This window comes from Priapulus caudatus, unplaced genomic scaffold (assembly GCF_000485595.1).
Source record: "Priapulus caudatus unplaced genomic scaffold, Priapulus_caudatus-5.0.1 Scaffold652, whole genome shotgun sequence".
Taxonomy (NCBI): Eukaryota; Metazoa; Priapulida; class Priapulimorpha; order Priapulimorphida; family Priapulidae; genus Priapulus; species Priapulus caudatus.
The window spans coordinates 221,094-233,205 of record NW_014577713.1 but is presented as its reverse complement, the minus strand read 5'-3'; the positions used below and the strand labels follow the sequence as shown (position 1 = coordinate 233,205).

General features: G+C 51.3%; 1 protein-coding gene across 1 annotated transcript in view; it reads right to left on the bottom strand.

The window, feature by feature from the left end:
- LOC106812475 (myosin light chain kinase 2, skeletal/cardiac muscle-like) overlaps positions 1 to 12,112 on the bottom strand; it is a 32,382-nt gene that overhangs the window by 3,109 nt on the left and 17,161 nt on the right. The window contains exons 4-7 of the mRNA XM_014816360.1: positions 10,763 to 10,966; positions 6,255 to 6,396; positions 5,474 to 5,673; positions 2,913 to 2,967 (exon numbers count right to left, since the gene is read on the bottom strand). Of these exons, the coding sequence (XP_014671846.1) occupies positions 2,913 to 2,967; positions 5,474 to 5,673; positions 6,255 to 6,396; positions 10,763 to 10,966 (601 nt within the window). The remainder of the gene's footprint in view (positions 1 to 2,912; positions 2,968 to 5,473; positions 5,674 to 6,254; positions 6,397 to 10,762; positions 10,967 to 12,112) is intronic.

Here is a 12,112-nt window from a genome sequence, read left to right as displayed (position 1 = left end):
TAATCCCCCCCCCCCCCACCCCCCGCTAACCCTGCCCACCTCAAAGCTCCGACACCCCCCCCCCCGCCGTACAACCACTCGCGCTCGCACCCCCCCCCCCCACGCGCACACACCCACCCGTCGCACCTCCCCCCCTCCCACATCGCCCGCGCAACGACATCGCCACCGACCCACCCCCCACCACCCCCCCCCCACACCCCCCCCACCCCCCCCCGATCACATCCGGCCGCCTTCCCCACCACCCGCCCCGCCCACCAACCCCCGCCCCCCCGAACAGTGACACCGCACAGTTGCCACCTGCCGACCCGCCCTCAACCCCCCCGCCCACGCTGCCCTCTCCCGCTCCTCGCCCCTCCTCATCCACCTACGCCCTCCGCTGCCCCACCCCCCCACCCCCCCCCCTCCCCACCCCCACACGCCCCCCGCCCCTCCAACATCGCCCCGCACACCCAACACTCCGTTCCTCCGCAAAGCCCGCCACAAACCACCACACCCACCCCCCCACACGCACCGCACCACCTCCTCCACACCCCCACACACCCCGCCTCAACCATCCACACACACCCCCCCTGTCCGCCCGCCTCACCAGCCTCGACCCACCGTCCACAACCGTCCTCAAGCCCCCAGACCACCACGCCCCACGCAATCTCCGCCGTGACCCACACAGCCCACGCGTACCCCCGCGACGCCCACCCACACGCACACCACCAATCCTCCGTTGGGCTGCTTCAGCGGGTGCGGAAATACGAACGCTCAGGGTATAGGAGGCGCATTCCGGGTTTGAATTAGAGTCGTCATGCGACGGCTGGAGTTAGATGTTTGGCGCCCATTCTTTGCGTAACGCGAGAATGCGCGTTGGTGGCCTTGTGCCAGCGTCTCTTTATCACGTACTTCTTCCAGCTGTCTTCTTGTCGAGTTTCGTGTCGCCGCACTCTTCCTTCTGCTCGCACAGAAAGGAGAAAGAGAATCCTGCCGTTAAACAGCAGCTGCTGTTTCCACAGATGTAATGGGGGAGCAGAATAAGAAGGGGGCAGTGTGGAGCGTCGGTGGAGGACAGTAACGTAGTAAGCGAGTACCCAACGCGCAGTCCTAACCCTAACCGTAATCATAACCCTAACCCTAATCGTAATCCTTAACCCTAACCCTAACCCAACACCTAACTGTTAATCCTAACCCTAAACCGTAATCCTTAACCCTAACTCTAACTCTAACCCTAACCCTAACCCAACGCGCCAATCATAACCCTTAAACCGTATTCGCTGCATTAACCCCGACACTAGTAATAACCATAACCCTAACTGTAACTGTAACCTTAACCCAACACCTGACATAAACCATAACTTTAAACTCCACCCTACCGCTAACTAGTACTATCCCTAAACCCTAACGCATAAACTTTGAGCCTACCCCTGGCCATAAGGCAATCATAAGACCAAGGCAATCAAGCCCGCATTCATGGTGGGCGTTTCATTGCGTTATGAAAGATGGTTAGGGGACAGCGAAAGGAACGGCACCGCTCCCGCACCCCTCCCCCCCGCACCCCCCCCCCACCCCCCCCCCCCACCCCCACCACCCCCCCCCCCCCTGTCTCACCCCCCCGCTGCAACGCGCCCCCCCCTCACGCCAACCACCCACACACTCCCCCTCCCCCCCACCGCGCACCCCCCAATCACCACCTCCTACAACCCCCCCCACGTCCCCCTCCCTCATCCTCCCCGTTCCCCCCGCCCCCACCTCCATCCCTTTTTATGTAGCGTACGCGTTTTTGTCTGATACTCACCAACGCCCTACACCTCTGGCCTCACCGCCCCCCCCCCCCAGCCCGCTCATCCCCCCCCACCCCCCCCCCACCTTCCCCACCCGATTAACCCGCCCCGCAACCCCCCTGCCCCCGCCACCCCACCGCCGCGCTGCCATCCAACCCCCAGCCCGCGCCACCCCCCCTACGCTCGCCCTCCACTCACCGGTACTACGCCCCCGCTCACATGCCGCCCCCCCCCCCCGCTCACACCACACCATCCCCTTCCCACCCTCCACATATCATTCCCCCCCCGCCCCACACCCTCCAACCTCACCCCCACTCTACCTGGCGTCCCCCCCCCCCCCCCCCCCCGCCACCCCCCGCCCCCCCCCCCCCGATTCCTCGCAACCCCATGCGCAGACCCCCCTCCTACCATCCCACGACCACGCAGCTACCCCCCCCCACCACCCGCATCCCCACGCCTTAACTCCACCGCCATCCCCCCTACACTTACCTCACTCTCCCTCTAACATCTCCATACAACCTCTTCCCCCGCGCGCCCCCCCTCGCAGGCTCACCGACAACCCACACCATCTTAAACCTCATCACCCCCACTTCCGTCATCCAATCCCACACCCTCGCCCTACCAACCCTCCCCTCTACCGCAATCCTCTCAACCAATCCCACCCCATTACTCTCCACCCCACCTCCGATGTTCCATTAAGCGGATTAACCCTGGGAAATGTGAACAGGCGTGAGGCATTCTAGGCGCAATTTATTCAACGTACTACCTCTAACCAGCGATGTCTCAAGGCCTCCTTGGCTGACATTCGTGTTGCTATAACAAAATAAAACTTTTCTGTTTTAGTTACTAATGGAACGACAGATTCACAAAGATATACACACACACACACGCAAGCTGACGCGCACGCACGTACACACACGCACACACACACGCACACACACACACACACAAGCAAATAAAAAAAAAAACACAAACAAACACAACACACACACACCACACAAAACACACACATACACAGATACACAGATAGGGGGGCCTACTAACTTTTGGTTTAGGACTAGAAGTTTGTCGCATGAAGTCTCTTGGCGTCGTCCGGACACTTCGTCGAATGACTCGTCATCGAAGTCGTATTCCACCTATGGATATGTTGCCGAACGTCTCCCCGTCGTTGTCGCCCATGAACGGTGACAAACCGGACAACCTGGTCACAGAGAAAGCACCAGCGATGGGTGAGTATGCATATTCCTTCATGCATTCCACGCCCCCACCCCCCCCCCCCCCCCCCCCCACGCCCCCCACCACACCCCCACCCCCCCCCACCCCCCCCACCCCCCCGGCCCCCCCAAACCCCCCAGCCGCCACCCCCCCCCCCCCCCCGCCACCCCACCGCCCACCCCCCACCCCCCCGGCCCCCCCCCCGCCCCCCCACCCCCCCCCCCCCCCCCCCACCCACCGCCCCCCCCCCAACCAGCCCCCCCCCCCCCCCCCCCCCCCCCCCCCCCCCCGACCCCACCCGCCCACACACCCCCGCCCCCACCGCAACACCCCCCAACCCTCCCAACCCCCCCGAGCCAACCCCCACACCACCCACCCCCCCCCCCGCCCACAGCAACCCACCCCCCACCCGCCCGGCACCCCCCCCTCCTGTGTGAGCGACCCCCCCCCCCCCCCAGTCGTGTGTGCAGCACGCCCCGCGTGGCCCACCGTCTGCCCCCGCTCGCGCACCTCGCGCCGCCCCCCCGCCCCGCCAACCCCACCACCGCCCCCACCCCACCCCCCCCCCCCCCGCCCACACCCCCCCCCACCACCCCCCCCCCCACGACCCCCCCCGCCCCCCCCCCCCCCCACACCCCCCCACCCCCCCCCCAACCCCCCCACCCGGGCCCGCCCCCCCCCCCCCACCACCCCCCCAACCCCCGCGCCACACCCCCCCCCCCCCCCCACCCACACCGCGGATGTGTGTGTGTGGCCCCCCCACCCGCCGCCCCCCCCCCCGCTGTCGTCGCTCGTGACCCGCTCGCCCCCCCACCCCCCCCCCCCACCCCACCGCCACCCCCCCCCCCACCCCCCCCCCGCCGGCCCCACCCGCCCCCGCCCCCCCCACGCCCCCCCCCCCCGCCCCCCCCCCCCCCCCTCTCGTGCTCGCATGCTGCCCCACCGCACATCGCCCCCCACCAGCCCCCCCCCCCCCACCCCACCCGCCCCGCCGCACCCCCATACCCCCCGCCCGCCTCGTGTGCCACGCCCCCCCCACCCCGCCACCCCCCCTGTGTGCCCACCCCCGTCGCTGTCGCTCCCGCCCGCACACACCCCAAAACCCCCCCCCCCCCCCCCCCCCCCACCGCCCCCCCCCCCCAAACCCCCCCCCCACTGATGTGGTGTGTGTGTGTGTGTGTGCCCCGCACCCCTAGCGCTCCACCGCCCCCCACAAACCCACCACCGACACCCGCCGCCCCCATCGCACTCCCCGCTCGCTCGTGCTGCTGCTGTAGTGTGCTCCACGCTAGCCTACAACCTCGCCTCGTCGCCTCGCCTCCTCCGACCACCCCCCCAACTGTTTGTTGACCCCCCCCACCACCCCACCCCCCCCCCCCGCACCCCCCCCCACCCCACCACCCGCCCCTCCCCCCCCCCCTGCTGTGCTTCTCGCCCGTGGCCTTGCGGTCCTCTTCCCTGTTAGGTGTCGTGTGTGTTGTGCTGCTCGCCTCGTGCTGCCTGTGTGTGTGCCCGCCTCACCCGCTCACCGGCATCACCTGTCGCCACCCTGTCCGCTCGCCGGCCCCCACCCCTGCTGGTGTCCCACCCCCCCCCTGTCGTAGCTGCTCGTCGCCTGTGCTGTGTGGTCGTGTCGCGCCCCCGCGTTCCCGCCCTACCCGTCGCCACATGTGCGCGTCGGCCGTGTGTGTTGTGTGTGTGTGGCGTGCGCCCGACCCCCGCTGTGTGCCCGCCCTCTGTGTGCCCCCTGTGTGTGTGTGTGTGGTGCTGTGTGCTGTGTGTCGTATGGTGTTGCGTACGTAGCTGTGTGTGTGCCGATAAAAAAATCTATATCTTGACTCGCTGCACTCTTTCTTTGCGCTGCTCTCGATCCCTCTCTCTCCCTCGTTCGCCCTCTCTCTCCTTGCCGCCGCTCTCATCTCTCTCTCTCTCTCTCTCTTTCTCACTCTGTCTCTCTCTCCCTCGCCCTCTCAGAATGCATTCTAGTCTTCCACCTATAACAGACAGACATACATCCAGACATCCATCCGGACATACAACCGCTGTTTTTATACAACACAGAACCCCCTTACATGCCTTAGATAAACCGGCTAAGGATTTTTCAATGTTTCAATTTGACTAAAAGTTGCTGCGTGCTTCTGCCTAGAGTTTCTTTTGTTTACGCGTGCTAGCACAAACCATTTTTGCTTGATCTGTTGCGCAGTGTTATGCTGAAATACGATTTATTGCGGCGAGAAAAACTTGCACTATCCACGTCCAGTCTGAACATAATAATGTCGACTTTAGTTGGAAAACGCTTAGTAAACGCGAGATTTTGCGAGACGGGGAGTAGCGAAATATTGCGATCAAATATGGAATTTTTGTCACACAAGGCTACTGCAATCTTATCATAGCCCTTGCGTACACTGTTTTCATTGAGACACTACAAACGTTGCGTGACACTGCGGAGATGACGTAGTGCGCAACACAAGAGCATTCGTGTAAGCGCTCACAGGATGTACGTGATCACTCCGACGCTCCACATGTCCGTCAGGGGGCTAATCCGATCGTAGTTGATCACTTCCGGTGCAACGAACTCCGGCGTTCCAAACAACGCTTTGACGGTATCGTTGGGGTCAAACTTCCGGGCCAGCCCGAAATCGATTAATTTAATGCGATTTCCGGCCCGCGTCACACACAGGATATTCTCCGGCTATAACGAAAATAACGAGTGACTGTACCGAAACGTATCGTAGACGACTTAATTATAAATTGATAAGAAAGACTCGCACACGAATTGCCTGAACGAGTAGAACAGTACTTAAAGATTTTGCGATGTCATATATACCCATGAAATCTATTAACTTCTCTTACCTTTCTATATGTCGTCCGGTCAGGGTTATTCCCATCCGTTTTCCAACGTGAAAACGACGAGGAACCCGTCTAGCTATTAGGCGGCGCAGCGTGTCAGGTTTTAAAGCAATCTCACCACAGCGATCACGTGACTATCGGCTTATGATTAAATATATATTTTGATTATCGCGTTAAATTGCGCCGCTACAACAAACAAGAGAGCAATTTTCATCTCTGTGGTGAGATTGGTTTTAAAGTGCCTGCGGGGAGACACAGTTTCTTTCAATCTTCGCGCATTCTACCTTCTCTTCCATCTCTACCATCTCTATACCTTCTCTACCATCTCTACCTTCTCTACCTTCTCTACCTTCTCTACCATCTCTACCATCTCTACCTTCTCTACCTTCTTTACCATCTCTACCTTCTCTTCTATCTATTCACCTTCATGTCGAGATGAATGATGTTGACAGAGTGCATAAAGGAGACGCCCTCGCAGATCTGCCGCAGGAAAATGACGCAGGCTTTCTCTGTCAGTAGGAACTCTTCGTCGATCACTCTCTCAAACAGCTCGCCACCCGTGATCCTTCGCGCAATAAAATAAATAAAGTCCCGAATAAATAACCGGGCCATGAGAAGAAAAAAACCGCATAGAGCATAAAATCCGTCGCTCTTCTTCTGTCGTTTAAAATAGCTCCGTAAAAAGTGTCGGCGGTCGGGCGAGGTCATATAGATGTTGAATATTTTCACCCAGATACGCGCATGATATATGTCCGTTTGTGTGTACGCATATATATTCAAGAGACCCACGTAAAAAATCGTTTACATTAAAGCTGGCACGAATGCCATAGCAATCGAACAAAATATTCGCACCCGCACACACGCGATCAGCTGCTAGCTTATTCAGACGTGGAAATGAGACATATCGCGGTGGGTTTTTTCACTCGAAAATGTGCAACGCTTTTATCATCATAACTTTCTCTATCGATGTTAATAAGTTTTTTTGGAAACGGTTATTTGATTCAACTGGCGACAGATGGCGATGCGTTAGGCCGTGTTGACGGCGGCCATGTGTACGGATGAGTTATTAACGAAATAACCCACACACACAACAGCACCACACAGTCACACAACTACACACACACACACACACACACCACACGCACACACACACACACACACACAGCACACACACACACATCACCTCCACCACGACACCACACACACACACACCACACAACACACACTACACACACACACACACCACGACACACACAACACACACACACACACACACAACACACACACCACACCACCACACACAGCACACAACGACACACACAGCACACACACATCCACACACACACACACACAAAACACAACACACACACACAGCACACCACAGCACGACACTACACACACAACACACACACGACACACACACAACACACAAGCACAACCCACACACAACACACGTACCACACACACATTCGACACACACACAAACACACACACACCACACACATCCCCACACAGCCCACACACACACACAACACAGTATATACTATTAGGCGCGTTCACAGCGGACGTTTTTGCCGGGCCTAATTAGGGCCCGTGCAGATTTGGCTCGAGCCAGAGCGTTCACAACGGGACGTTTTTTGGGCTCGAGCCCCTAATTGGGCCGCTGCCAGTATTTGCTCCAAGTATTGAAAACGTCGCACGTCGGACGAGCCCGAAGCCGAAATTATTACACCAAGCTTTCGCGAGGCGTAGACGTGAATTCGGTTGAACGGTAGACACCGAGGGTCGAACGTGTACTTTTGACGAAATAAAGTCCCAAAAATTATTAAAATGTCGAGAAAATTTGATCAGATGCCACGTTTTCAAGATGTATAATTAAACTCGCAAAGTAAGTTTTGGTAAAGGATATATGTCTCTATGCCACCGACTGGCTCCGTGACGTCAGGTGTACTCATGCTACGAACTCGGCTATCTCTGAAGTACAGTGAATGCATACAGTCCTAGCTCTGATGGCTACATCACGCACATAACCTGATGCAAAATCCAACCCTAACCTAACGCCTAACCCTAACCCAACCCTACACCTATCCTCAACCCTAACCCTAACCCAACCCTAACCTAACTAACCCTAACCCTAACCCTACTATTAAATTAATTAAAATGAATACTAACACTAACACTAACACAAAAAAAGTTAAATGGATAAAGATAGAAAAATAGAAAAATAAAAATATTAAACAGTATGGTATTCGAACCCATCACCTCAAGAAGAATCGTTCGGCGCCTTAACCCCGCTGCGCTACTTGTCTGGTTCGACTCAAATTGATGTATTATGTATTGTGCCCTATATGCATACATGGACTGTGTCGTGCGTGTTGGTTCTAGCGCAACTGACGTCCTAGCTGACGTACACTGACATCACGCGATCAGCGAGTGGGCCTACGAAACATATGAATCCCCCTTGGTAAACACTGTAAATCGTAAACAAACGCATCTCGCGGCATACTGCCAAAGTATCTGTGAGATATTTGTGCAATAAAATTTATTTGAATTTGAATTTGAATTTGACAGACAGTATTCACTTGCGTACGTGTGAACGCCGCCAACTCAAACGGCCCGAGCCAAATCTAGCCCATTTTGGCTCCAGCCAAACCATGACCGCGTGAACGCGACTATAGACACACACATATATATACCGACACATAAGCCGCGTTTACACGTCATGATTTGGCTCGAGCCAAATGGGCTAGATTTGGCTCGGCTCGCGAAATTTGGCCTCGGCCTAATTGAGTCGGCGCGTTCACACGTACGCAAGTGATTACTGTCTGTCAATTCAAATTCAAATTCAAATAAATTTTACTCTACAAATATCTCGCAGATCAAATTGGCAGAGTGTGTTCGCGAGATGGCGTTGTTTACTATTTAGAGTGTTACTTATTACGTTCCGAGGTTTAAATTATCAATCTTGAAAACGTGCATCTGATCAAATTTTTCGAAATTTTTATACTGTTTTGGAACTTTTATACTGTTTTGGAATTTTTATACTGGTATATAAAGTTATACTTTTTATACTGTTTCACACGATTCTAGTAAATTCTACCTCTCTACCGCTCGCCGAAGCTGGTGCTAAAATTTGGCTCGGGCCTGGTCCGACGTTTTCGATGGGGCAAATCTGGCTCGGGCCTAATTAGGCTCTCGGCCAAAACGTCGTGTGAACGCTCGGCTCGAGCCAAATCTGGACGGGCGCTAATTAGGCTCGGGCCAAAAACGTCCGCGTCTGACGCGCCTATAAGGTATCAACTAGACTTATCGTCCGCTTCTTCATTTCATTAATAGATCAACGACGTGAACAGGCCGGAGACCAGTCTAGGTCTCAGCCAAACCCTAGCACGTAGGCAACGACACCTTGCGGTAGAACCAAGAATTTGGCACGTCAAGACAACACTCGATATGCTTTATACCTGTGCAGACCTGAACGTACGAAGGAAGGAAAGAACGAACGAACGAACGAACGAACGAACGAAACGACACGAACGACAAACGAACGAACGAAGAACGAACGAACGACAAACGAACGAACGAACGAACGAACGAACGAACGAACGAACGAACGAACGAAACGAACGAACGAACGACAAACCGAACGAACGAACGAACGAAACGAACGCAACGAACGAACGAACGAAACGACAAACAAACGAACGAACGAACGAACGAACGAACGAACGAACGAACAAACGAGCGATTGATTGAAAGACAAAAAAAGAATAAATGCATTAAAACATAATCATAATTAATTCATTCATTCATTAATTAATAAGCGAGGAGCTACTTGCGAACTTAATTACTAGCTCTGAGATACGCGCGACTGCTGTTATCACTCACTGATATATACATACATACACATAGATACCCATATATACACATATATACACATATATACACATATATACACATATATACACATATATACACATACATACACATATATACACATATATACACATATATACACATATATACACATACATACACATACATACACATATATACACATAATTATATACACATACATACATATACATACACATATATACACATATATACTCATATATACACATATATACACATATATACACATATATACACATCAGAAGTTAATAAAGACAATTTGTCTTTATTAACTCCTGATACACATATATACCCTACACATATATACACATATATACATATATATACACATATATACACATATATACACGTATTTACGCACACATACACATATATACATATACATACACAAATATACACATATATACACATATATACACATATACACACACATATATATATATATATATATATATATATATATGTATATACATATATACACATATATACACATAAATACACATAAATACACATATATACACATATATAACACATATATCACATATAATACACATATATACACATATATACACATATATACTAATATATACACATATATACACATACATACACATCAGGAGTAGATAATAGGGATTCCTATTATCTACTCCTGATACACATACATACACATATATACACATATATACTGATATATACACATATATACACATATATACACATCAGGAGTTAATAAAGACAATTTGTCTTTATTAACTCCTGATACACATATGTACCCTACACATATATACACATATATACACATATATACACATATATACGCACACATACACATATATACATATACATACACAAAATATACACATATATACACATATATACACATATATACACATATATACACATATATACACATATATACTCATATATACACATATATACACATATATACACATATATACACATATATACACATATATACATATATATACACATATATACACATACACATATATACTCACAGTTCCATGATGAGTATCATCTCGGAGCCCGTATCGAAGGCGTCATACAGCTGCAGCAGCCGCGGATGCTGCAGCTCCTGCATGAGGGCCACCTCGTTCTCCACCTCCTTCTTATCGGCAGGCCGCGCCGTCTTGATGTACTTCGCTGCGAGGATTCGGCCATTTTTCTTCTCTTTGCATCGGTACACGGCGCCGAACTTGCCCCTGGTCGGCGAGAACGGTCAGATATTTCTCACACTCAATATCGTCATCAAAAACCGAGGATGTTGGTGGAATGAATAAGATTTTCGAAGTAAGAATTTCGGACAATCATCCCAGACCGTTCTTATATATTTTTTCGACTATTACCGTGCCTATTTCTGTTGCTTGTGTTATCTACGGCAAGGCTATGATGTCATAGAGCACTAGTACATCGTTACTTAAAAAAACCATACCTACCTACCTACCATACCTACCTTTGCTATGATGTCATAGAGCACCAGTACATCGTTACTTAAAAAAAACCATACCTACCTACCTAACCATACCTACCTTAAATTGACTACGTCACGAATTTTCTATCGTGTATATTTGTAAATTTTTGTTGCAATTTTTTACATTATACGTAAGTACTAACGGAACTAAATGTATCCTCAAATTCTTACCTGATAAGATTGTTTCTCAACTAGTTAAAAATCAAAAAAACCTGGACGATTTGATATTATGATCCTGACATGAATTGCTTGCTATGGGCTATGTATGAGTCACGAGTGTATGTTTACATCGAACAATATAGTAAAATAGGAAGTATAATGCAGCAATTTAACCATAAAACGTAAACAGAATTACTTACATGTTGTGAAAAAGTGGAAATATTTTTTTACTTTTACTATTTACGGTGACGTAATCACTTTAACCTTACCTAAATATGCAACGATTTACATTTGATGCCTTTTTTGCAGACGCGGTTACTTGATGATGTCATATTTTCTCGCGAGACTCTACCTACACGTTTTTAATAACATATTGTACAACGCAATAAAGACGCTGTTCATAGCGGACTAGAACTACTCACGTCACTCAATGAGGTGAACTTTTGCCTGGTGGCACCGATTACAAGGCAAAGGTCGCGACATTAAAGAATGCGGTTGCGTTATTTGCTATTGTATATACTATAACAGCACAAACTAGTGGTAATTTCCATACTGGAGTAATGAGTAATATTTCTGCTAATAGTCGAGACCTAATTTGTTTACACTTTTTTTATTCTCAGATTTACTTGAGAGATGATAATTTTAATACTGCCTGTATTAAACATATCAAGATTTTAGCTATTCGTGACATACTATACGACCTGTTTGTGGTTATGCT